Source organism: Rana temporaria, chromosome 4 (assembly GCF_905171775.1).
Source record: "Rana temporaria chromosome 4, aRanTem1.1, whole genome shotgun sequence".
NCBI lineage: Eukaryota > Metazoa > Chordata > Amphibia > Anura > Ranidae > Rana > Rana temporaria.
Genome location: NC_053492.1, coordinates 258,944,314 through 258,972,252, shown reverse-complemented (window position 1 = coordinate 258,972,252; position 27,939 = coordinate 258,944,314). Strand labels below are relative to the sequence as shown.

General features: G+C 40.7%; 1 protein-coding gene across 3 annotated transcripts in view; it reads left to right on the top strand.

The window, feature by feature from the left end:
- BVES (blood vessel epicardial substance) overlaps nucleotides 1–14,226 on the top strand; it is a 261,522-nt gene extending 247,296 nt beyond the window's left edge. Inside the window, exon 8 of one of the 3 annotated variants that reach the window (XM_040350168.1) lies at nucleotides 14,000–14,226. In XM_040350168.1, the coding sequence (XP_040206102.1) occupies nucleotides 14,000–14,115 (116 nt within the window). In that variant the 3' untranslated portion in view covers nucleotides 14,116–14,226. The remainder of the gene's footprint in view (nucleotides 1–13,999) is intronic. The other 2 variants (XM_040350167.1, XM_040350171.1) reach the window with 2 other exon arrangements.
- The last annotated feature ends 13,713 nt before the right edge of the window (nucleotides 14,227–27,939 follow it).

The window sequence follows — 27,939 nt, the reverse complement described above, 5'->3', positions numbered from 1 at the left end:
AGTGCGATGTTGCACAGTGTACTGTTGTTAACCTCCCTGGCGGTAAACCCGAGCGTGACTCGGGGTGGATTTTTTATGCTATTATCGGTATTCCCGAGTCACGCTCGGGGTGGATGTGCAGAGTGTGCAGCGGCGTGCAGCGGCTTACCTTCTCGCTGGATCCACAGGCAAGTTACTTACCTTGTCCCTGGATCCAGCGATGCATCCCCGCTGTGTGAGCGAGCGGGTCCTCGCTCGATTCACAGTCTCCCCGTGTGCCGCCAGTCTCCATTCCCTGCGACGTTACGACGCACGGGGGCGGAGAACGGCCCCAAATTCAAAAAAGTAAACAAACACCTTACATACAGTATACTGTAATCTTATAGATTACAGTACTGTATGTAAAAAATACACACCCCCCTTGTCCCTAGTGGTCTGCCCAGTGCCCTACATGTACTTTTATATAATAAAAACTGTTCTTTCTGCCTGAAAACTGTAGATTGTCCAAAAGTGTCCCTTTATGTCAAAAATGGTTTTAGAGCAGCTAGAAAACAGCGATAATAAATTATAATCACTTGCAGAATTGTGCGATAGCGATTTGTGGGGAAATACGTCCTAAAAAAATAAAAGTAATGACAGCGACAATTCTGCAACTGAGCAAAAAAAATAATAAAAGCATTGATTTTGAGTGCGGTTGTCCAGAATTTTCTCCTTACCAAATCCAATAAAATAGAAGGAGATCTGTACATTTGCGCACTGGCATTAGAAACTTTCAGAGACATCACTCCTCTCCCTTTGCCAATAGAGGCTTATATATCGCACTCCAAAGACATTCTGATAGGTTAATTGGCTTCTGTCTAAATTGGCCCTAGTATATGAATGTGAGTAAGGGACTTTAGATTGTAAGCTCCTTGAGGGTAGGGACCAACGTGAATGTACAATCTATATGTAAAGTGCTGCGTAAATTGACTGCGCTATATAATATTAATAATAATACATCCCTGTGGCTTTTGTTTTGCAGAGCAACTCCCCCTTAATTGTAAAGTGAATAGTTTGCATTTTACTGACTAGAACCGCTGAAACAACCCCAGTGCTAGGTTATATGTATTTAAAATAGGAATAGCATAACCAAGTGACTTCATTCTAAAAGAAAATTGCATGGTACTTACATAATTTTTTATATGTGAAAGGTTTAATGAAGATAAGAGGACAATTAAAAGCTGACCCCTAGGCAAATATAAAAACACAAATTATTATGGCTCTACTATCACTAATATGTAAGTGAAAGCAGTATAAGTATGTCAATTTAACTTGATATCAGCCTCTTGCAGTCCCTTGTGTAAGATGGCTGGGCTGGACAAGGGGTGGGCAAGAGGGGAGGCTGCCCCTGGCGCAATGGTTTATTGCAGGGATGGGGGTGAGGGTACCCTGACCCTAACCCTAATGGAAAGGGAGGCACAGTTTGGCATCTTTGCCCTGGGCGCTGGATGACCTTGTCCCACCACTGGGCTGGAGTGTGAGAGAAATAAGCAGCATTTGTCAGCCAATTCATTGGCTGACAAGAAGCATGATCATAGGAAGAAAAAACAGAGAGATAAGATCATCACTGTGCGCTTCTCCCTTCACTTTCCAATCACAGGCTGGGGCTGGTCCAGCATGACCTGGGCTCAGAGGAAGGTGTTTGAATGATGCTTGCTATAGGATTAAGACCATCCTTTGACAGAAAAAACGTACTACTGGGGAAATATCTAGAATTAAGGTGAATGTGGCAGCAAAAGTTAATTTTGTTTTTCTGTTTTACAAAGGTAAAGAGGTAGACAGAAACATACAAAAATAAGGCCTATATTTGGCCTCGCTTGAATTATCTAAGAACAGTGCAATACAGGTGGCATACCTAATTTGTTTTTTACCTATTAACTTTTATGTTATTTTTGGCTGGGGATCTGCTACAAAAGTAACCTCTGATTTGAGAAGTAGAGGCTGCCCATTGGTAACAACTTTGCTTTTTGCCTGCTTATAATGCTGACTTTCTTTCTTCAGTGCTTTCTTAGCCACTTATCTGGAACAATAATGAATAGTTTGCCCTGGGTCAATGATTCAAAGTACTGAGGTCAGCAAACAACCAACTAGCATTTTCAAATCGAGGTCAACCCTCATATTTCTCTTGTAGTCAATTGTCTCTTATGCCTCGTACACACGCTCGGACTTTTGACCATGCAAAAGTCTGCCGTGAGTCTGTCGGAAGTCCGACGGAAAGAAAGAGAACAGGTTCTCCATCTAAGGTCCGTAGGACTTCCGACAAAAAAAGTCAGATGGAGGCTACACACGGCCGGACTTTCCGAGAATAAAAGCCAGTCTGACTTTTTTTCTCGGAAAGTCCGGCCATGTGTACGAGGCATAAGGGTGGCCATTAATTAAATGCATTGATGTAGTACTTGCTCAAGGCTCAGGTAATTTAAGGCCAATGCTAGTGGAGGGTAACAAATGGAGATGTTGCATGTACTGCTGCCACTCTTCACAAACTACAGTATATCCAAAAATGGGTGCATGTATTTTCCTTGGTGTTAGGCTCTTGGCCAACTTCATTCTCTAAAATTCGAAATCAGAACTCAAGAGACAGACTCATATTTTAATTTCTCTTGTTCCCTGACCAACTTAATCATTGTGTTAATCACAAAAACTCTCTAAACCTTTGAGGGTGTTCCATAATTTTTACAATAAAATTGTACTGTGAACAAGTGCAACAATATGCCTTATCAAAAGAAAAAGTGACTTCAACATGAAATACAAGGAAAACTGTGTTTGGCCTGTGGTGTATATTGTGCTATTGTACATTACATATCTTTTGCTGTGTTCTATATACGGTACTCTGAATGGCCAAAATCTGTACTTATTTGGTCAATGAAAAACTGGTTCTGTTCATTCATTAATATGGAGCTCATTGATTTTCAGTGGATTTCCAAATGATTTCATTATACCGTGAAGTTCCTTTTATAGATGCTATCTTGGTTGCATCTGGCCATATTGATCATACTTACTGTACTTCGTGTATCCATTTTTCCTCCTACAGAGTGGATATTTTAACTTTTTTTTTCTTTTCTTTTGTCAATTGTTTTAATACAATTAGACTACTGTTTTCATTTTTGGTTAGGAACCTAGAACAGGAATAAAAGTGTAGCGTTTGCTCACCCATAATCCATTTGAAGAACTCACATTAACATTTTAAAGCTGAACGCCAGCCTTACCTTCAGTCTTGTACAGTTGTACTAAAAATTGTTTCCACTGATTTCTCTCTACATTGTGCACATGAGAGCACTGCGTGTGAGCATCTCAGTGTGGTGTGTGTTAAAGTCAGAAAAAGCCTGCTTCATTTCCTGACTCAAGGTCATCCAGCATCTTCTTTCTTCTCTAGCTTTACTGCCCCTGGCCCCAGGGCTTGGGACAAGGGGTGGGCAGGAGGGGTACCTGCTCCAGGCACAGAGGAGCAAGGGGGCAGAGAATGGACAAATGGCAGTAAACCCATTCTACGGCATGCATTAACTGTGGGGGAGGGGGTGCAGTTCCACATCCTTGCCCTGGGTGCTAGATGAACTTAACCTAGTACGTCCTGGCCCATCCCTTTTGTTTGTTGAATTTCTATCCTGGAGGCTCAGAATCACAAATGGGCATTACCTAGAGCAGTCAGCATGCAAATTCAGCTGCCTAGGAATAAGACTAACATCCACCCATCAAGGCATTGTGATATTTGCTTAACTCCTCCCAAGAGCCAGCACAGAGGTTCCATCAGAGTGGAGGATTCTTAAGAGGAGCACTAAAAAAGGATGCTGTGATGTTTTCAGTAAGCTATGTACAGCACCCTGATGTCCCCTCCCACTGGCCATGATCTGCCTGCATTGAAAAAAGCACAGAAACCTAGTGATGATATCTTAGGGGAGGAGTGGGCACCTAGTTTTGACAGGTATCCACTCCCACTTCCGCTCAGATCGCCTAGTTCTCCTCTCACCTCCCTCCGCGCAGTCTTCTGGGACATGCCACCCCTGCAAACTGCCACAGCCGGGTGCCCACAGTTGAAATGCCAGCGCCGGGGAGAGGGAGAGAAGCGAGGGTTCAAACGACCACATTGCTGGATCCTGGGACAGGTGAATGTGTGTTTATTAAAAGTCAGCAACTACACTTTTGTAGTTGCTGACTTTTAATAATTAAAAATAATTAAAAAAACGACGGAAGCTATAGCTGTAAGAATGGGTATAGGAAGAACTGGGAGAAATATAAGCACATTACACTTCAGCTTCAATATTACAGTTGAATATTAGGGGGTTAGTAAATACTGTTAAATTATTCTTCTTGTTCGCAGATGTATATCCTATGTGTGTATATCGTGTTATAGTATAGTGTTGAGTCCACCTGCAATGGATAGTGAAACTGTTGCTTGGTGCTGCTGGACTGAATCCCTGCTCTCTTGCACTATCTACCTGCAGTCTGCACTATTTTAAAACCAGTGAAATATGAACTTTATTTCCTATCTTTGAAGTGCTTTCTAAAGAACAGTATGGTCTGCTGGAGAACAGAGAATGCAGTACAGCCGTGGCCAAAAGTTTTGAGAATGACAGAAATCTAAATTTTCAAGTCTGCTGCTTCAGTGTTTTTAGATTTTTTTGTCAGATGTTACTATGGTATGTTTATTGAAGTATAGTTACAAGCATTTCATACATGCCAAAGGCTTTTATTGACAATTACATTAAGTTTATGCAAAGTCAGTATTTGCATTGTTGACCCTTCTTTTTTAAGACCTATGAAATCTGCCCAGGCATGCTGTCAATCAACTTCTGGGCCACATCCTAACCTATGGCAGCCCATTCTTGCATAATCAAGGCTTGTAGTTTGTCAAAATTTGTGGGGTTTTTTTTTTTGGTTCACCCGCCTCTTGATGATTACCCACAAGTTCTCAATAAAATTAAGGTCTGGGGAGTTTCCTGGTCATGGATCCAAAATTTTGATGTTTTGTTCCCCAAGCCACTTAGTTATCACTTTTGCCTTATGGAAAGGTGCTTCATAATTCTGGAAAATACATTGCTCGTCACTAAACTGTTTTTGGATAGTTGGGAGAAGTTGCTCTCAGAGGATGTTTTTGTACCAATCTTTATTCATTGCTGTGTTCTTAAGCTAAATTGTGAGTGAGCCCACTCTCCTGGCTGAGAAGCAACCCCACACATGAATGGTCTCAGGATGCTTTACTGTTGTCATGACACAGGACTGATGGTAGCCCTCACCTTTTCTTCTCCAGACAAGGTTTTTTTTCCGGATGCCCCAAACAATTGGAAAATAAATTCATCAGAGAAAATTATTTTACTCCAGTCTTCAGCAGTCCAATACCTGTACCTTTTGCAGATTATCAGTCTGTCCCTCAAGTTTTTTCTGGAGAGAAGTGGCTTCTTTGCTGCCCTTTTTGACACCAGGCCATCCTCCAAAAGTCCTCGCCTCACTGTGCGTGCCGATGCATTTACATTTATTTCCTATGTGTGTATATCGTGTTATAGTATAGTGTTTAGTCCACTCAACACTATACTATTGAGGTACCACTGAGCAAGCTCTTAACTGGTGGTACCTCAATCCCGCAGCTAAATTAACTGTAGAAGAGGACCCTGGTGCTTCCTGGACTTTCTTATGTGTCCTGAAACCTTCTTCACAAATGCAGTGAATATGTTTTTTATGGGATTAAGTTTGTTTTCATGGCAAAAAGGGACTTTGCAATTCACATGATCACTCTTTATAACATTCTGGAGTATATGCAAATTGCCATCATAAAAACGGAGGCAGCAGACTTTGTGAAAATAATATTTGTGTCATTCTCAAAACATTTGGCCACGGCTGTACACACAGGGGTGCTGCAAGAACAGTAGTATTTTTACAGGCATTTACAGTATAAATGGCCAACAATTTATACAGCGCTTACATACCGTAGATTTACAACCCTATGCATACACACATATACTGGGGTTACTTTTGACAGGTGCCAAATAAGCTACCAACATGTCTTTTTAGTGTGGGAGGAAATGAGAGTACCTGGAGAAAACCCATGCAAGAAAAGGGAGAACGTACCAGCTCAATGCAGGTAGTGTCCAAACCAAACCAAAGACCCCAGTGCTATAAGGCAGAGGTCTAACCACAAAGCCACTTTGCTGCACAGAATGCTTTGGGACCACATTACACACAGGATGCCATGGGAAAGCACTTGTACCTTTTGAGTCCAGCATCTGCTTGCTGCACTGCGATGAAGATCCTTTGCAGTCTTATTGGCTCTAAAGATTTGTTTTTACTTCTTTTGGTATTTTGTCATTTATTCAATAAACGAAGAACGAGAGAAGGTTGTGATTGAATTTTCAAATGTCAGTTTTGTTTTTTCAACCTATTCTGTAATTAATATATAGAAAATGTATGCAGATTGGCTTTTGAGGGTTGCAACCCTAGCATAAAAGAATATATGCAGATTGGCTTTTGCTAGTTGCAACCCTAGCATAAGCTAACTAAATAGTTTTATGACTTCCTATAAAAGATATTACAAGTATTGACTTTAATTTAGCATATTGATAGCTAGAGTAACATAGAACTAATGGTGTATTGACCGAGCTATTGGTTATGGAGTAAAATCTGTATTTCTTAGTGCTGTTTATGTAATAGGAGTAAATATTTCCTGCCTGACTGTTTATATTGTAACTAGGGTGGCCATGTGGAAAATTAATTTCAGTTTTTCAATATGATTTTATATATGGCCCTGCAAATCAACAGATATGGAGTTGAAACATGGCGTTTGGATAACATTTTACAGCACGGCGATGCTTATATACAAGTATAATGGATTGCTTATCAGTGCAGTGTTAAGCATAATGTGCTTACTAGTGATTTACTGCCTAGTGATTTTGCTAGGATAGGCAGTTCAGTCATTCCTAAGTTTGTCTGTTGTCATGATAAACTTCACTACTGTTAAATCTGCCAGGAATGAAAAGGGCTATAGACATAATATAGTGTTTGCATATGTACCTGTACCTTGACCAATTATTTTTTACTTTCTTGTCCATTAAGGGATTGGACACTGGCAAATAAAAAATAAATAAACTGTAGGCCAGCATGCTTCATTTTTTTGCTAGTGTCTTTGGAGGATGAATGTCTTTTCTTTAGCTCTGCTGGAAAAATTACAAATTTTGTTAGCATAGTTTTTTCTTCTCTTTTTTTAACTTTCAATCAAGGATCATCTCCACTAGACCGGGTGTCTTTGATTGTAGCTAACTGGACTGGTTCTGGGGCTAGTCCAAAAGTGACCTATGAGCACTGGGTTCCACATAAAGAACTTTCCAGACCGTGTTCCAGAAACAAGTTAGCCACTCTGCACTTTCCAGGTCCAAATAACTCAGTTATATGATGACTCTGACCCCAGAGGCCACAGGCATCCTTGCCCTGCAAATTCTCTTATTTGCCCATTGCCTTAGCGCCCCTGAGCCATCAGCCACTGAGATTGAGATCTGATATTGAGTTACTCCAGTCCTTACTGGAAAAGCTTATTAAATTAAAGGAAACCACGTCTGCTGTTTCTGGTGCAGTACACACCACGGCTGTTGCTTCTCCCAGTGAATCAATTAGAGCCCAAGACCACAGTGACTTTCTGGCCCACTGTTCCACATCTTCTTCCACAGAGACTGGTAACACCCTGTTGAAATGCTTGCTTTGCCCTTATTAGCCTTGCATCCATTTAGAGAGGCTTTGTAAAAACGTGAAATACACTGACGGTGGGTCCTGCAGTGTCCCAGCATAACAAAGCAATGACCACACCACTTTTAAGGACCCTACCAATAGGCTGTTTTGAAGTCCTTTCTAGAGCTCTGTTCTTTATTGCAGGTCCTGCTCTTCATCCTGTCTTAGCTGTGACTCTGAGCTGCCAAACTCTGGCTTATTGTCCTAAGTCTACAAGAAGGGATGTTTACACTATTGCTGTTTGTCCCTTGGTCATACTGTAGAACGTTTTTTTTTTTTAAATGATTGTTGCTTTAAGCTATAGTTGTGATGGGCTGCTGGACATTTCCCATCTCATTTCCAACATAATTTTTTCCTATCAATACACATGCGGAGGACACTGGTTAAAATGTTGCCACATGGTCTTTGAAGGGTGACTTCTGTTCAGATACAGTTATCAAGGGTGCAGAGAAGAGAAACCCATCTTCCTCAGCCCAAGAGGCATAAGGCAGAGTCTAGGAAGGCTTATCCCCCAATGGGGGTTTGGAAAAGTCCTTTTTATTATACCTTCCAACAAACAAGTCCAAACCCCCAAGCTTAGCTCCCAGGCCACCAACAAGGTCTGTCATTGTGTTTTTTCACCAGAGTATTTTTCTGGCTTGCATGCCCCCATCTTTTTTTAAAAAACAGCATTTCCTTTGCTTTGCTGTGGGTTCCCTGCACTTTTTATTTGTGACCCTGTTATTCAGCCTCACATCTACACCTCAGGTGTCTACCAAGCCTTAGTACTAGCCATGCTGCTGATTCTGTTGAAGGGAGAGTCAGCACAGGCTGTATTAGACAATGTAGCTTTGACATTTTATAGACTCCCCATGTAAAGTATTTTGGTCTAGTCTTTGACACAGCTCTGGCCATAGTGTTTCTCCTTCAGGGGAAACTTCAAATTCTCTGATCCTAGGCTCATACTCTCTAGTCCAGTAATCGTACAACTCTTCGCCCTGTATCTGATGCTGTCAAGGCAGTCTCATTTGCTCAGTTTCACACCAGTCCTCTATAATACAATGTTGTATTCTCATGGGAAAGGTTAGTTCAGTCCCTGGACAAACTAGTTAATTTGCCACTAAGGGCCAGGTTGTCCCTGGCCTGCTGGCTCTGGAAGTCTTTCTTTCCTGTCTTCTGGAAGTTCCTCATGGTTCCTAATGCTAGCCTGTTGGGCTGGGGAGAAGTCTTAGAATCCTGTTGGTGCAAGTAACTTGGGCTCCAGAGTCTCATCACCCAACATCCAGCATCAACATCCTGGAACTTATGGTGATTTGGTTGTCTCTACAGCATTGGACCATCATGCTGGGGGATTATCTGACCCAGATTTAGTTAGATCAATCATTAGGAAGGAAAAATAAGTCTCACCATGGCAAGAGAGGTATAGTTGATTCTGTCCTGAGTGGAACTTCCAGCCTTTTCTGACATTTATATCCCAGGTGTGAACAGTTGGCAAGTAGACTTTCTCAGCCGGCAGTGTCTGAACCTGGGAGAGTGATCTCTATACCTGGAACTGTGCCAGGAACTATGAGGACCAGGCAAGGGATGTGGGATGTGGACCTACTGGCCTTCAGGTTCAATAACAGACTGGACAGTAGAGATGGTCCCGATGTTCCAGTCGAACCCAAGTTCGACTTGATCATCTGGTGTTCGTTTGCTCGCAAACGGACCGAACATATGGGGCGTTCACAGCAAATATGAGTGCCGTGGAGCCCCCCATAATGCAATGCAAGATTGAACCAAAGCATTCACCTGACCAATCACAGAGTGATCTGCTGTGAGAGCCATGATGTACACAGTGTAGTCAGTGTAAAATATATATACAGTGCAGGCAATGTAATAATGTATGTATATATATATATATATATATATATATATATATATATATATATATACAGTGCATTCAGTGTAGAATATAAATACACACATATATATATATATATATATATACAGTACAGACCAAAAGTTTGGACACACCTTCTCAATCAAAGAGTTTTCTTTATTTTCATGACTATGAAAATTGTAGATTCACACTGAAGGCATCAAAACTATGAATTAACACATGTGGAATTATACATAACAAAAAAGTGTGAAACAACTGAAAATATATTTCATATTCTAGGTTCTTCAAAGTAGCCACCTTTTGCAGCAGACACATCTCTAGAACTGTTTAGAGGAGACTGTGTGAATCAGGCCTTCATGCTAGGAAACCACTGCCAAAGAAAGGCAACAAGCAGAAGAGACTTGTTTGGGCTAAAGAACACAAGGAATGGACATTAGACCAGTGGAAATCTGTGCTTTGGTCTGATGAGTCCAAACTTGAGATCTTTGGTTCCAACCCCCGTGTCTTTGTGCGACGCAGAAAAGGTGAACGGATGGACTCTACATGCCTGGTTCCCACCGTGAAGCATGGAGGAGGAGGTGTGATGGTGTGGGGGTGCTTTGCTGGTGACACTGTTGGGGATTTATTCAAAATTGAAGGCATACTGAACCAGCATGGCTATCACAGCATCTTGCAGCGGCATGCTATTCCATCCGGTTTGCGTTTAGTTGGACCATCATTTATTTTTCAACAGGACAATGACCCCAAACACACCTCCAGGCTGTGTAAGGGCTATTTGACCAAGAAGGAGAGTGATGGGGTGCTGCGCCAGGTGACTACCTCTTGAAGCTCATCAAGAGAATGGCAAGAGTGTGCCAAGCAGTAATCAAAGCAAAAGGTGGCTACTTTGAAGAACCTAGAATATGAAATATATTTTCAGTTGTTTCACACTTTTTTGTTATGTATAATTCTACATGTGTTAGTTCATAGTTTTGATGCCTTCAGTGTGAATCTTCAATTTTCATAGTCATGAAAATAAAGAAAACTCTTTGAATGAGAAGGTGTGTCCAAACTTTTGGTCTGTACTGTGTATATATATATATATATATATATATATATATATATATATATATATATATACACACAGTGCAGGCAGTCTAGTATATAGTATCTCACAAAAGTATACCCCTCACATTTATGGAAATATTTTATTATATCTTTTTATGTGACACCACTGAAGAAATTACACTTTGCTACACTGTAAAGTAGTGTGTGTACAGCTTGTATAACAGTGTAAATTTGCTGTCCACTCAAAATAACCCAACACAGCCATTGTTGTCTAAACCGCTGGCAAAAAAGTGAGTACACCCCAAAGTGAAAATGTCCAAATTGGGCCCAATTAGCCATTCAATTACAGGTCTCAGGTGCAAATGGGGACCAGGTGTGTTACATTTAATGTTATCGCTTTCTCATACTGGTCACTGGAAGTTCACTGGAAGTTCAACATGACACCTCATGCCAAAAAACTCTGAGGATCTGAAAAAAATTATTGTTGCTCTACATAAAGATGGCCTAGGCTATAAGAAGATTACCAATACCCTAAAACTGAGCTGCAGCACGGTGGCCAAGACCATACAGTGGTTTAACAGGAGAGGTTACACTCGGAACAGGCCTCGCCATGGTCGACCAAAGAAGTTGAGTGCACATGCTCAGCATCATATGCAGGTTGTCTTTGGGAAATAGTAATATGAGTGCTGCCAGCATTGCTGCAGAGGTTGAAGGGGTGGGGGGTCATCCTGTCAGTGCTTAGACCTTATGCCGCACACTGCATCAAATTGGTCTGCATTGCTGTCTTCCCAGAAGGAAGCCTCTTCTTAAGATGATGTAAACGAAACGCCCGTAAACAGTTTGCTGAAGAAAAGCAGACTAAGGACATGGATTACTGGAACCATGTCCTGTGGTCTAATGAGACCAAGATAAATGTATTTGGTTCAGATGGTGTCAAGCGTGTGTGGCGGCAACCAGGTGAGGAGTACAAAGACAAGTGTGTCTTGCCTACAGCCTGTTTTATACAGTAGGTACAGATAAGCATATTTTTTATATACCACAGGCACAGGGGCACTTATTGTTATATTACAGAGGGGATTGGAGCTTTTTATAGAAGAGGGTTAACAAACATTTTAAGGATTTAAAACCACTTTTTATGCATTTCTAGCATTATGGTAAAAAATGCCCCAGTTATTTTTTACCCCCTTTACCTCCCTAAATGCTTATCTATTTTGATCCAGTGTTGTGTCAGTCTGCAGAAGCGCTGGTCTGTGTTCCTCTTCCCCACAGTACACAGGGGCAGCAGCAGGAGCCTGTGAGGAGGAAAGGGGGGGGTGAGGCCGAGTTGTTCTCTGAGTGTCTACAGATGCACACAGCCTGGCTCAGGAGGGAGCCCTCAGGTGTGCCCCCATAGCAAGCTGCTGGCTATGGGTGCACACGCAGAAGAGGAGGAGCCAAGAGCATCGGCAAGGGACCCCAGAAGAGGGGTTTGGGGATGTTCTGTGCAATACAATTGAACGCAGCAGATAAGTACAACATGTTTTTCATTTTAGGAAAAAAAACTTTACCTTTACATACACTTGACAGTTTCTCTACTACATACTGTAACATACTGTTACATTTTCTTCCTCAATACTATCTGAATACTATTTGCATGAATCAGTTGTGACATTTTGCATCCATATTGCATGTCTCAAAAATGTATTAATCGCATGTTCTGCATGTATTCATGTGCGTTTGTTAACGAAAATATTTTCATTTCAGAAAAAGTGCTGTGTTTTATGAATATATTATATGTAGTCATATGGATTTATTTTTAAGAGGTCTTCATAAAATGACAAAATAGTAACAAAGTCTTTCATCTGCCTTCGTTGGATGACTTCAATTGCATTAAATCAGTTGACCAGTCTAAAAAAAAAACGTTCTATCGGTATAACAGTCAACCCCTGAAATTTGCACATGTTACGTTTGTAGAGCACCTGCGAATTGTGAAAAAACACAAATTTTGTATGTGGTCAAAAAAATGCATATAAATGCCTATTTTTTAATTCTGTACAGTAATAATTTAATAAAAATGTACAGACGGCATCTTAAGGCTTTAAAGAGAATGAAAAACACAAGAACATAGTTACCCACAGTAAACTGATCCTGGGCTGCACATCTGCCGGAGAGGAAGAATCCATGAACAACTGAGGCCGCAAACTCTGAACTGCGACTTTGTGGGGGTCGACTGTAGTGCTAGAGTGACTGTATAGGGTTTCCTTAGGATGGCAGATGTAATCACTATCAGGACCCAGGACTAGGAAATGTGCAGCTCTTGCCCAGTGATAAACTTGGAGAGTTTTTCTTTTAGTTTGAGAGTACTTTTTTACGTAGTACAACTTTTAGACTTTTCTGAACCATACTTATTATTGAGCTAATTTTGGCATTCAGAAACTATAGGCAAAATGTGTTTTTTTTTTTCATTGTGGATAGAGTAAGGGAGGGCTATAGCCCCTGTCAGTTTATTTTTTACCATCCCTGACCCATTTCAGAGATTTCCCTTCACTTATTGCCCGATAGCCAAACAGGCCAGGAAATATATGCAAAGTAAGGGAATACATTGCCCCCCCCCCCCCCAAGGCCCTAAGAACTAGAGTCCCTACTTGAAAATTTCAGGGTGGGTCTTAAACAGAAAGGGTGTGGCCTTGACAGGAAGGGGTGGGTCATATTTAAATTAGGGGGTGCACGAGTTTAGTCAGGCCTAGGGCAGCACAAAACCTAAATACACTACTGCATAATAACCAGTAAAAATCTTCTCTGCTGTATCCTAAAGTAAAATATGTTGTTTGGTAGATTTCTACTGTAATATGTGTCTTAGGTCAGAGTTGCAGATTTAAACTCTAATGGCGCGTACACGCGATCGGAATTTCCATAATTTTTTTTTCGATGTGAGCTTTTGGTCGCGTGTATGCTCCACCGGACATTTGCTGTCAAAATTTCCAACAACAAATGTTTGAGAGCTGGTTCTCAATTTTTCCGACAACAAAAGTTCTTGTCAGAAATTCAGATCGCGTGTATGCAATTGTGACGCACAAAAATCCACGCAATACTCGGAATCAAGCACTGCCTATTGAACTTAATTTTTCTCGGCTCGTTGTACGTATTGTACGTCACTGCGTTCTTGACATTCTGAAATTTCTGACAACATTTGTGTGACCGCGAGTAAGCAACACAAGTTTGAGCCAACATTCCGTCGCAGAAAAATCCACGGTTTTGTTGTCGGAATGTCCGATCGTGTGTACGCGGCATAAAGGTACAGAAAGTGTTGTCACAAGTATGGTATCAGTAAAGTAATTTGGGCTTGCATCATTTGTAATGGTCTTCTGTATTCTTCCTCACCAACAGGTCACTCTCCCTGCCTAAGAGCATCTTCCAAGATGAAACCAATTGAGGAAGGTGTGGAGGATGATGTCTTTGAACCAGCATATTCACTTTCATCTAACATTCAGAGGTTGCCATAAGCACACAAATGACCAAACCACTGTGGATGAAAACGTCACTTGGAGGAAAACACAAACTCAGAAAGTTTAAGAAAACACTGTTTGATGAAAAAAAAAATATATAAATATATATATATACCGTATATATATATATATATATATATATATATATATATATATATATATATATATATATATATATATATATATATATATATTGTTAATTGCACATAATCGAGAAGTGTGCTACCAACAAGCACACTTTTTATGTTTCAATATTTTTGTATTTCCTAGAAAAATAATGAGGGTGTTTCAGAGTTACAGGTATTGCAATGGATTTGAAACAGAATTTGTTTTTGGTACTTACCAAAGGGGAACTCTGATGAGATTTAGAGACCATGCTTCATAGCACAGTTCGAATACACATATGCAGCTATTATTTTTATACACCAAAGTACTGTCTGTATTTCATGGGTGTCAATGAATGTAATGTTAATGTACAGTATAAATGTAATGTGTTCTGTGTATATATAGGGAATATGTGTTTTGGAATACATATCTAAATATTCAAACTAAATCATCTGTGCTAGATTAAAGAGAAACTCTGGGCAATCGCCCCATTTTTTTTTTTTTGCTCCACTTACCTGATAGTGGTATCTGGACATTTCAGATACTCACCCATCTAGTGGATCCAGCGTTGTCCTACTGAGATCACCTCATGCCTGGCCACAGATCCGCCCCACACCCCTATGTTTTCTCTGACGTCATCGAGAGGCCCGCTAGCTTTTCCGGGTTTAGTGGGTGGGCCTCTCAATGACACGCCGATAGGCCTGCCCCCTCCTTCTGTTCTTGAATGGAAGGCTTTGCCTCCTGGGATATGTAACGTACATATCCCGGGAGGTACAGTGGGCAGTGTGCACGTCATTCACCGCCCTGAGGCAAGTGATGTGCATAGGGAGATGGGACGGACTTAACATAAAAAAAAAGACCTAAACAAAAAAAAAATGATGCCCTTTTCCAGCAGAGGACATGAGGAGGAGTGGAGAAGCAGGATCATCCTCGGGATGGATAAGGTCTGCTTTAAAGCGGAGTTCCGGCCACAATTTCACTTTTTAAATATAAATAACCCTGTAATACACAAGCTTAATGTATTCTAGTAAAGTTAGTCTGTAAACTAAGGTCCATTTTGTTAGGTTGTTACAGCATTTAGACACTTTATAAAATAGAAATTGACTGGGGCCATCTTAAGTGTGGGCATCATGAAGCCAGACTGTATGACTTCCTGGATTTCAGCCTTGCAGATCTCGCACATGCCCAGTGCTGCACAAGCAGTGTCAGATCAGGTTTCAGCACCTGTGCTGTCCAAGTCACATGATTCTTTGAGACTGGGGAGTGCACAGACTCCTGGAAAGTTACACCCACTACATTCCCAGGAGTCTGTGCGGTGTAGGTTAGGAAACATTAAGCACCTAGGTGCAGGAAGTGGGAAAATTAACTATTCTGCCTAGCAACAACACTTTGAAGGCATCTAAAAAAAAAAAAAAATTGTAAAGGACTAATGACATTTTTTTAAAACTACTGATGTAATGTTATATTTATGGGTGGAACTCCACTTTAAGGATTTCCTTTAAAATATAATGTACTGGTATACTTGATGAACGGAGCTGAAAAATAGAGATCTAGACTTAGGCCTCGTACACACCATAGGTTAACCAGAGGACAACGGTCTGATGGACTGTTTTCATCGGTCCAAACCGATCGTGTGTAGGCCCCATAGGTTATTTAACCTTTGGTTAAAAAAATGTGAACTTGCTTTAAAATTTAACTGATGGATTGCTAACTGATAGGCCAAAACCGACCGTTAGTACGCACAACCATCGGTTAAAAATCCATGCATGTCGTGTTTTACGTCACTGAGTTCTGACACGATCGTTTTTTTAACTGATGGTGTGTAGGCACGACGGACCATCAGTCAGCTTCATAGGTTAACCAATGACAACGGTCCTTCAGACCGTTGTCCTCTGGTTAACCTATCGTGTGTACGAGGCCTTAGATTAGTCGCTATAAGAATCTATTTAGCGTTCAATACAATTACTTTGTTATTTGTTGAAATAACATATCCACATAGGGAGTGCATTGTTTTCAATTATTCAGCTTACTCAAAACATTATGAGATGTAGCAGTAAAGTGAAGCCATTAGGCACGCTAGCATTTTTGTTAGCTCCTAGAAGTTATTAGCATTTATTTTTCTGCTCCTAAAAGCTAAATAGTGTGTGTCCATACTTTGGGCTATTAGTGTTTTTTGAGCTTCAGCGTCTAGGAACAGAAAAAAGAGTTTCTTGGAACGTTCCTCCAGCAGAAAAAAAAATGCTGAAAGCTCATAAACCCTCTTAAATTTTGCTAATCGACCCTAAACGCTACTAATAGCTTAATTTTAGCGTTTTATTTCCCCTAAAGGGGCTGCAAAAAACACTGTTAACACTCCTAAACGCTCCTAAGATGAGAGATTAAGCCTTAATGTTAAATTTACTAAAGGCAAATATATTGTGCACTGCAAGTGCATTTGATTCAGAGCTTAGTAAATGAGGTAAAGATTAAAGTGGAGTTTCCATCCCAAATTTTTTTTTCATTATTGTGCTCATTAGACCTAAAAAAGTAAAAAAAAAAAAAAAAAATGTTTTTTTACTGATCTGGAAATGCCTGTTGCTATGCGGTCCCACGAAATCTGCCTTTGAAAGCACCTAGGATTCTGACATCATCTCCCTCTAATGCTCCTGGGAAATGTGTCTCATCATTTCCCAGGATGCAGTGCGCTGTCCAATTATCATTCACCATCCAAGACTTCTAGGAAGTAAGTGCTTGTGGGCTTCACAATGCCCACAAGCAAAATGACAACGGTGTAGACATAGTTTTATAAACTATCTTCTTTGAATATCTATGTGGATCGGTGGCGGATTGTAAAATAGTAAGTGACCGGATTTATATTATAAAAACGCAGGATGAAAAGACATACATTTAAAAAATGCTAATTGTGGTTGGAACTCCGCTTTAACTTTGCAAAGAATACTCAATCACATGCAGGGAAAATGAACAGCATTTTTGCTTGCACATGTTTGGATGATAGAAATCAGCAGAGCTTCCTCTTAGATCTAGAGCAAATGGACTTGCAGTGCACAGTATACGGTACATCTGGAAAGTATTCACAGCGCTTCACTTTTTCCACATTTCGTTATGTTACAGCCTTATTCCAAAATCGATTAAATTCATTATTTTCCTCGAAATTCTGCAAACAATACCCCATAATGACAACGTGAAAGAAGTTTCTTTGAAATCTTTTAAAAAAATTAAAAAATAAAACCCTTGCTCAATACTTTGTTGAAGCACCTTTTGCACCATTTACAGCCTCAAGTCTTTTTGAGTATTAAGCCTCATACACACGACCGAGGAACTCGACGGGCGAAACACATCGTTTTGCTCATTGAGTTCCTTGTGAAGCCGTCGAGAAACTCGACAAGCCAATTTTCTCCATTCCCATCAAGGAAATAGAAAACATGCTTTCTTTTTGGCTCGTGGAGTTTCTCGACAGTTTCCTTAACCTCCCTGGCGGTATGATTCTTTCAGAAAAAACATGCTGAAAGCGGTACCATTATTTGCAAGGAAATTTGGCGTTTTATATTGTAGGCCTGTAATTTTTAGAAATAACTTAAATCTGACCAAGCAAGATTCTAATAGGCATCCCGGGTATGACATTTTTTTAAAAACAAAATTATAAATTATAATATAATAAATAATTATAAATAATTATAACAAATAATAATATAATTATAATAAAAATTATTCAATAATGTAATCAAATCAAAATCACAGAAATTTTCTCAGTTGCAGAATTGTCGTTGTCATTATTATTTTTTTTTTTAAATTTCCCCACAAATCGCTATCGCACAATTCTGCAAGTGATTATAATTTATTATTGCTGTTTTCTAGCTGATCTAAAACTATTTTTGACATAAAGGGACACTTTTGGTTGCTATGGACAATCTACAGTTTGCAGGGAGAAAAAAAGGTTTTTATTATATAAAATGACATGCAGGACACTGGGCAGACCACTAGGGACAAGGGGGTGTGTTTTTTTTACATACAGTACTGTAATCTATAAGATTACAGTATACTGTAAGTAAAGTGTTTGTTTACCTTTTTAAATTTGGCGCTGTTCTCCGTCCCCGTGCGTCGTAACGTCGCAGGGAACGGAGATCGGCGGCACAGGAGGACGCTGTGTGAATCGAGCGAGGTCCCGCTCGCTCACACAGCGCGGTGGCATCGCTGGATCCAGGGACAAGGTAAGTAAAACTCCCTGTACATCCAGCGAGGCAAGCCCGAGTCTGACTCGGGGTTACCGATCCTAGCCCAAAAATCTCACCCCGAGTCAGACTCGGGAACACCGCCCAGGAGGTTAACGAAAATGTACACACGACCGGTTTCCTCGGCAAAAAAATATCTCCCAGCAAGTTTCTTGCTGTTTTTTGCTGAGAAACTCGGTCGTGTGTACGAGGCCTGATGCTACAAGCTTGGCACACCTATTTTTGGTGAAGAATTATAAAGTAAAGAATAAGGCGCTATACATGTTCATGTGAAAAACTGGGACGAAGAAAAACACTGCATCAAACTTAAATGTGCACATAAATGAAAAAATAAGCAAGCATAAAGTCCATAAGTGAAAAGATCCCAACACCAAAACGGAATGCTCTGAGATAAAACTTCTAGATCTTCCACCACGAGGGCTCAGTATGAAGATGGCCAGTCACCAGAGCTGTTTGACCCCTTTTTACAGGACGGTCAAAAAACGCTTTGAGAACACCAGATTGGTTCACAGTGTGCAGAGACCACCCTGTCATCCGCCGGCTCAGCAGCGATCCCCACTGAACTTACGGACATATGGAGGCGGATCATTACTGATCCAGCCCCGGGGGAAAGGGGCCTTACTGTGAGACCTTATATAGACAGGTGTATGCCTTTCCAAATCAGGTCCGATCAACCGAATTTACCACAGGTGGACTCCAATCAAGTTTTAGAAACATCTCAAGGATGATCGGTGGAAACAGGATGCACCTAAGCTCAATTTTGAGTGTTATGGCAAAGGCTGTGAATACTTATGTACATGTGATTTTTTTCATTTTTTATTTTTATTATATTTGCAAAGAGTTCAAACAAACTTCTTTCACGTTGTCATTATAGGGTGTTGTTTGTAGCATTTTGAAGAAAAGGATGAATTTAATCAATTTTAGGGCACTGTATTTTCATTAAGTAAATCAACCTCATTGTGTAACACTGCAAAAGCAGAGGCATAGCATGCAAATGTAATGAGAAAATATGTCTGCCCCTTTTACTTATACTCCGATTTTACAGAAAACGTTTTTTTTTACCTGTTTGTCTAAAATGTACATATTTCCTTTGAAGTAGAAAACGCAGTTACCTGTGTCACCTGTAAAATTGTCTTTGCAGCTTTTCACCGGCTTATTTAATAATATTGTAAAAATATTTTATCAGAAACATTGGGGATTTAGTGCTTTTAGTAATGATAGCATGCTCTTGGTGTTCATAATTAAAACTTAGTGGTTGGGAAGAATTGGGAAGGGTCAGACCATCTAATCTAAGACCCCATACACACACTATACAACTTTTGTTGTCTGATTTTGCTTAGATTTACCAAAACCATGTAGTGGAAGGACCTGCCTGATTACATACAATTTGAAACTCTTAAAGCGGTAGTTCACCCTCCTTTCCATCATTAGACCATTACATTCGGCATCGTAGCGCGAGCTACGGTATGCCGGTCTTAAATTTTTAATCCCCGTACTCACTGTGCTATCTCTCATTGAAGAATCCGACTCCCGCGGGGAATGGGCGTGCCTATGGAGAGGGAGGATGGTTGACGGCCGGCTCTGGCACGTCACGCTCCCCGAAGACAGCCGGAGTAGGTCTCGGTTCTTCACGGCGCCTGCGCACAGGCTATGCGCATGCGCCGTGAATAGCCAAGCCTATTTCGGCTATTTCCGGAGAAGCGTGACGTGCCAGGGCCGGCCGTCAATCACCTTCTCTCACCATAGGAACGCCCATTCCCCGGAATCTTCAATGAGAGATAGCACAGTGAGTACGGGGATAAAAAATGTAAGACCGGCATACCGTAGCTCGCGCTACGATGCCGAATGTAATGGTCTAATAAAAAAAAAACATTTTTTTTTTTTTAACAGAGTGAACCCCCGCTTTGAGGTTAGATATGGTTTTGGTAAACCTGAAGGAAAAAATTTACAGAAAATTGTATAGTGTGAATCCAGCCTAAATAGTCATAATGAAATATAATATCACACTGTTTACTGTTTGTTTCTTCTCATAATATAAAACACATTTATTCATCACTAGTGTTTAGATGACATTTACATAGGGCATATATAAAAGTAAGCACACATATTTATATTATTTATATAAGAAGAAAGAATTTACAGAAATGCTTAAGATGAGGCCATAAATATATCACATACGATAATGAATGCAGTGTTCTGGTTTTCTTTACATAAATTACAGTTGGACAAGAATGCTTGTGATTTCTTTTTTATTGGTTGTAATGTTGCTGTAAGATTAGTCAAACATTTACAGTTAAAAAACAACAATTGCAACTCAGATTTATGATCTATTTAAAAGCAGATTTATTTTAAAAATATATATATTTTCATGCAAATGGTACATGGAGTATGTTAATTTGCCCTAAAGCAGTGGTAATCCGCTGTGTGTGGAACCTGCACGTTAAAGCCATAATGTGCTAGTATGTATCGAAACATACTGTAGAATGAAGCCTTTCAGTGGTGAGATGTCACCACTGACAAGGCTTCCATCTTCATCTGTCTTCATTCTGGGTTCACGGACTGCGGCTGTCTGATTGGCCAAAGCCGCAATGACGTCACTCCCGCACATGCGCGCAGGAGCCGGCGTTTACAACACAGGACTCTGAAGGAATGGGCTGGGCGACCGTTCCTTCAGAGCGCATGCACTGGTACAGTAAATATCTCCTAAATTGTGCATGCTTTGGAGATATTTACAGTACCTATAGATACAAATTATGCATGGGAGTTTACTCCCAATGTAACCACTTGCCGCCTGCTAAAAGTACATGTACTGCTAGCGGGCGGCACAGACAGCCACCATGATGTAACCATACATTGCAGTAAACTTCCTGGTCGCCCCCTGCTGACCTGTGCTCTGATTAGACACAGCATAACTTTGTCAGCAGGTTGCAGCCAATGATTTGGACTGTATATCTGCTGAACGGCTGTGGCAAATCACAACACAGAGTTCTGTGTTTAGAAACACACAGAACACCAATGACAGAACAGTGTTCTGGCTGTTCCTTTTCCCTGAAATCAACTCTGAGTTCAGGGAGAAAAGACAGCCAGATCATGTGAGTAAAAGCAGCACACATACACTTGTTAGGCACACAGTTAACCCCTTGATTGTCCTTCTGATCACCCCTGTCACCATCAGTGTCATTAGTACAGTGTAAACTATTATCACTGTATTAGTGTCCCTTTCGATGTCCGTGTTAAGGGGGTCCCTGAAGTTAACCACTTCCCTGCCAGTGTCATTAGTACAGTAACAGTATATATTTTTTAAGCACTGATCACTGTATAAGTGTCACTGATCCCCAAAAAGTGTCAAAAGTCTCAGGTGTCCGATTTGTCGGCCGCAATGTCGCAGTCACGCAAAAAATTGCTGTTTTTTTTCTAAATGGTCAGTCTTTTTTTGTTTATAGAAAAAAAAAACACAGAGGTGATCAAATACCACCAAACAAAAGCTTTATTTGTAGGGAAAAAAAGGACATATTGTATTTATTTGAGTACAGCATCGCACAACCGCGCAATTTAACTGTTAAGGACCGCCGCACGACAATATACGTTGACAAAATGGCACGGCTGGGCACAAGGGCGTACATGTACGTCCCATTTAAGATCCCAGCCGTGTGACGCAAGTACGGCGGCGCGCTCACGACCCGATTTTCTCTGTGACTGTCCCCGCGGGAACAGCAGACCCAATCGCCGCCGGTGTCCCGCGATCAGGTCACAGAGCGGAAGAACGGGGAGAGGTAAGTGTAAACAAACCTTTCCCGCGCTTCCTAGTGAGCCTGTCACTGATCGTCTGTTTCCTGTGGAAGGGAACGATGATCAGTGACGTCACACGCCCAGCCACGCCCCCCCCCACAGTAAGAATCAGACATTAGGGCACACTTAACCCCTACAGCGCCCCCTCCTGGTTAACCCCTTTACTGCCAGTTTCATTGTTACAGCAACCAGTGCATTTTTATAGCACTTGTAACGGTCAGGGGTTAACACCGTTATGATATTCCATTCCACCAACCCAAGACAGCTTCTGACACGCCACAATCCAGCAGACAGGACCCATTGGATTTCCCCCAGAAGAACGAGACACACACAGCTCTGTTCTCTGGTTCCAAACAGAATGGATCTTTTAATGGTAAAACTTAGGTTTTTATACAGTTAGAAGCCCCAAGAAACAATGGCTTAACTGCACCCACAACATGACACCCGGAGCTCAATACACATTCCTTTAGATAATGATATAATCTACATGAGCCAATTACTAGTCATTTACCCAGACGTTCTGACTCCGCGATAAGCTATTCTTACCTGATACACAATTTACATTCCTTTGTAGACGTAATTGACATGCTAATCCACTACAGCTGAAAAGTCAGCCATCTGACCTTTCAGACTGCCAACCCCCAACACATCTATCATCAATAGACTTTCACACAATGAAATATCTTAGGAGCCAGACTCAATTAACATCTCAACAGTATGGGCCAGATTCACAAAGGTTAGCGGATCTTTAGATCCGTGTAACCTATGTGTTTTAAGATCCGCCCTCGCAAGTTTGTGAGGAAAGGGCCAGATTCACAAAACACTTACCTCCAAACTTGCGACGGCGGATCCTAACTCCCCCAGCGGAATTCAAATTCCGCGGCTAGGGGAGTGTCATATTTAAATCAGGCGCGCTCCCGCGCCGATATAAATCTGCATGCGTCGTTCGGGGAATTTCCCGGCGTGCATTGCTCCCACTGACGTCAATAGGACGTCAGTGGTTGCGACGTGAGCGGGACTTGCGACGCGCGTGTTCGTGAATCGGCGTACGCAAACGACGTAGGAAATTTCAAAATCGACGCAGGAACGACGGCCATACTTAACAATACTTACCCCTGCTTTTAGAAGGGGTAAGTATACGACGGGTACCGCGCTACGGAAACGACGTAAGAACACTGCGTCGGGTCCGCGTACGTTTGTGAATTTCGCGTATCTCGCTGATTTACATATTATTCAGTGTAAATCAGCGGGAACGCCCCTGGCGCCATTTTTAAATAAAAAAAAAGATCCGACAGTGTAACACAGTGTGACACTGTCGGATCTCAGCCCTATCTATGCGTATCTGATTCTATGAATCAGGTGCATAGATAGGACTAGTAAAAATCCGAGATACGATGGTGTATCTGAGATACACCGTCGTATCTCTTTTGTGAATCTGGCCCTATGTGTCCCCACATGAATGAGTCACTCTCCTATTGACCTGTTGGGGTCAGAATTAACCACCTGCGCAATTGTCAGTTAAAGCGACGCAGTGCTGAATTGCAAAAAGTGGCCTAATGGTCCAGGGCTTAAGTGGTTGAAGTAACACAGTGCCGTATTGCAAAAATGGCCTGGTCAGGAAGGGGGGGGACCCTTATAGGGGGGTGGAAGTGGTTAAAGTGTATTTTTTCCAAAAAATTGTGTTTGAAAGACCGCTGTGCAAATACAGTGTGACATAAAATATTGCAACAATCGACCATTTTGTTTTCTAGGGTCTCTGCTAAATATATATATATATATATATATATAGATATATATATATAATTTTTGAGGGTTCTAAGTAATTTTCAAGCACATGTCAGAAAAAAGCCTGGTCTTAAAGTGGTAGTTTTGGAAAGTGAAGTCTAACAAGCTTATTTATATAAGTATTTATATAAGTGTATTAGTTATAGTTAGGTGTTCATAAACTTCTGCCTGTATAGGATATTTCTCTAAAAACTTAAACCTCTACTGTAGGCAGTGTTTTAGGCATTTCTAATATTTCCATACACAGCTTCAGAAAATTATTTGATTCCTGGTAAAGCTTGTTTCAGTTGTATGGCAATTTTCTCTGCTCCTCCAGAGTTACCATTGAAGAAAAAATATGACTTGGCTGAAAAGCTTGTATTGTTACAGAATCAACTTTGTAAAGAAGGTATGACTTTACAGGCAAGTTTAACTTTATATACGTCTTACTATAGAGTGGAGAGAGATATATTTCTGACAGTTTCCGATCTGCCATCTGGATCAGCAGCCATGAATAATATCCACTGCACCACGCCACTTATCCAATGCATACCGATCTATAGCAATGTTGATCCATTCAGATTTAAAGTGGGGTAGATTTCAAGTTGAATTGTATGTCTATTTCATGCTATGCTGATTCATCTGGTGACAAATTCTGATGATACATATTCACAACATGGAAGCTCAACATGTATACTGTAAAAATGTCATCCTTTACTCCTCATTGTAAACCAAGCAGAAAAAAATAAAGGATATCAAGAACTAAAACCAAAATGATCAAGTGTACGGACTGAACTACATCGAGCATGGACAGTTATAAGGACTGAACTACTCTCACAAAAGTCATCTGTGTACCTTATCTGTATACTTGCACCACTGTCCAAGATTTCTGGGAAAAAAAGATGAGAAAACTGAACAATTCCGGCTTCCCACTATGAATCTATACAGCCTAAAAGATAACTCTCCTCAGGGTGATCAATGTACATTGCAAGGATTTTACCAAACTTTGTTGCAGATTATTACCTCGTTCTGCTCTGAAGGAATCGCTCTTATAATATCATGTCTTTTGCAGAGTGAATCTGAATGGAAGTGACTAATTCATTTTAATCAGCTGATGCACGATCTGTGTTCTAAAGAGAAATGTTGCAATGTCTGCATCCCTTTAGAAGTAATTAACCCTTAGGGAGTATCTCATCAAAAATGAAATCTAAAAGTAGATATAAACCCTTTCATATACCTCAGGTCATACACAGAGGTGAAACAAAGCCTCCTACATAAGTTGTACCTGTTTATCTGCGGTCTTCCCTTCCCTACATCTCTTCAAAGTGCTGAATTATAAAGTGTGTCTGAGGGTTTAGAAAAAAAGGGGGCAGAGAACTGAAATGACACACCTCAAAGTCCAGTAAGGAAAGCTCTGAGACACACAGCAGACAGGAACAGAGCTGAAGGAAAAAAGGTGGGTGGGGGTAGTGGCGCTGCCTAACTGGGAAACAATAGCTACGGGGACCTGCAAATGGGTTAACCGTACTGTGTCCTAAGCTTAATTAAGTGATAATCCCTCACCATCCATGTGAATAGATACCAGGGACCAAATGTGCACCTGTATAACTATAATACTAGGGTGCCTGAATGTCTATTCAGTATTATTCATAAAGAGTGAGATCTCTGGTCATACCTCCTTGGGAAAATATGGTGAGTAAATAAAATAAATACGCCAAAGCTGCTGACTAGTGCCTCAAGTGGTTGAACCAATATATAAGTTATGGTCATATATATGTGCACATGTATCAAGTAAATACTGTGTTTCCCCGAAAATAAGCCTGGGTCTTATATTAATTTTGGCAACAAAAGACACAGTACGGCTTATTTTCAGGGTAGGTCTTACCATGTAATGTGATGTCTTCTCTCCCTGCCTGTCAGGAATCCCCAGTGTGAGTCAAGTTAAAATGCTTGTAAAATCATATGATCTACTCTATTACAGTATTATATAATGTACAATGTGTGTGTTTCTGTAATATAAACGTGCCAAATACCTTCATTATAGCGGCACTCTGTACTTCCATGATGCGCCGGAGCTCTTTTCCCCACTCCGAGCACTGCAGAGGGGGGCCCGTACCGAAGGTATTTGGCAAAATTATATTACAGAAACACACACATTGTACATTATATACTCCAGAAATATAGTGGATTATAGGATTTTACAAGCATTTTAAACGAGGGCTTATTTTCGGGGTAGGGCTTATATTGCAGCTCTCCTGGAAAATATTGCTAGGTCTTATTTTCGGGGTAGGTCTTATTTTCGGGGAAACACGGTATATAAGACAAAGGTATATCAAAAAATATCTATAAAAAACAAGAAATGTGTGAACAAAGTAAAAAGTAAGTGAAAGTCCAATCACAGGTGTATATAATGTCCCATAAATGACACTTTTGGGATTCCTTTCATCAATATCCAAAAGCCAGTGAAAAAGTCTCACAAAATAATAGTGAAACACAGCAAGTGATCTTGAGGTGAATATGGTGATAAATGCCACAGGTGCTCTTGAAGTGTTAGCGGTGCTCCCCCACATGGGTCCCCACTCACCAGATCCAATCACCCCTTCAGAGGTATAATGCATATAGGATAAAACTCCTGGATCTCCACTCCTCTGTTTCTCCACTTGCCAGACTGCTTGTTTGCGAAAGAGACTTATCAGAAAGTAGGCAGTGATGTATATCCAGTGTCCTTAAAAAAAGAAAAGTAAGGCAGAGTTAAGCACTTACGTCTTATCCGGGTGCTGCCAGTTGGAGCGCACGCTGCAGTTTCCAACTTGGCTGTTACACTGTGCCCATTGTTTTTATTTTTGGTTACTTCATGGAAACAGGCAGTGGCTATAAATATTTTTTTAACCTTTTACATTGTAGTACACCATTCTCCTGTACTTTTTTGGTGTTTTTGGAATAAATATATTTTTACATACTACACCATGGAAGCCTTACTTTTCTTTTTCTGAGGGCACTGGATATACATCACTGCCTACTTTCTGATAAGCCTCTTTCGCAAACAACCAGTCTGGCAAGTGGTTCTTCTTGAAACGCTGACGTTGGTCTGACGACCGTTGAAATTCAACTGTCTTCCTGTAGGTTCTTCTGATCACCTGACCTTTTGACCTTTTGAGACTTCCAGACTTTTTAATAAAGTTTATTGATAATGGTAGGTAAATGGTAGGTAAATAATTATTAATTTTCATTAACTGCTTATCTTTTTGTTTCAGCCCCTGTTCCCATAGGCAGGGGTCGCTATTGAGCTTCTCCTGCCTTTCAATCTTCCAGCAGGACAATGACCCTAAACATACAGCCAGAGCTACAATGGAATGTTTTAGATCAAAGCATATTCATGTGTTAGAATGGCCCAGTCAAAGTCCAGACCTAAATCCAATTGAGAATCTGTGGCAAGACTTGAAAATTGCTGTTCACAGACACTCTCCATCCAATCTGACAGAGCTTGAGCTATTTTGCAAAGAAGAATGGGCAAAAATGTCACTCTGTAGATGTGCGAAGCTGGTAGAGACATTCCCAAAAAGACTTGCAGCTGTAATTGCAGGGAAAGGTGGTTCTACAAAGTATTGACTCAGGGGGACTGAATACAAATGTATGTCACACTTTTCACATATATCCCTTCCACTTCACAATTATGTACCAATTTGTATTGGTCCATCACATAAAATCCCAATAAATACATTTACGTTTTTGGTTGTAACATGACAAAATGTTGGGAAATTTCAAGGGGTATGAATACTTTTTCAAGGCACTGTAGATGTGGGGAAACATGGACCTCTCAGCAAATAAAGGTACGTTTGGCATGATGTGCAATATCTTGCAAACATGGGTGCTTAGTTCCGTGTTAAGGTTCCTGCAGAAGTGTACTCCTTGTGACTTGTGGAAAGGAAAATAA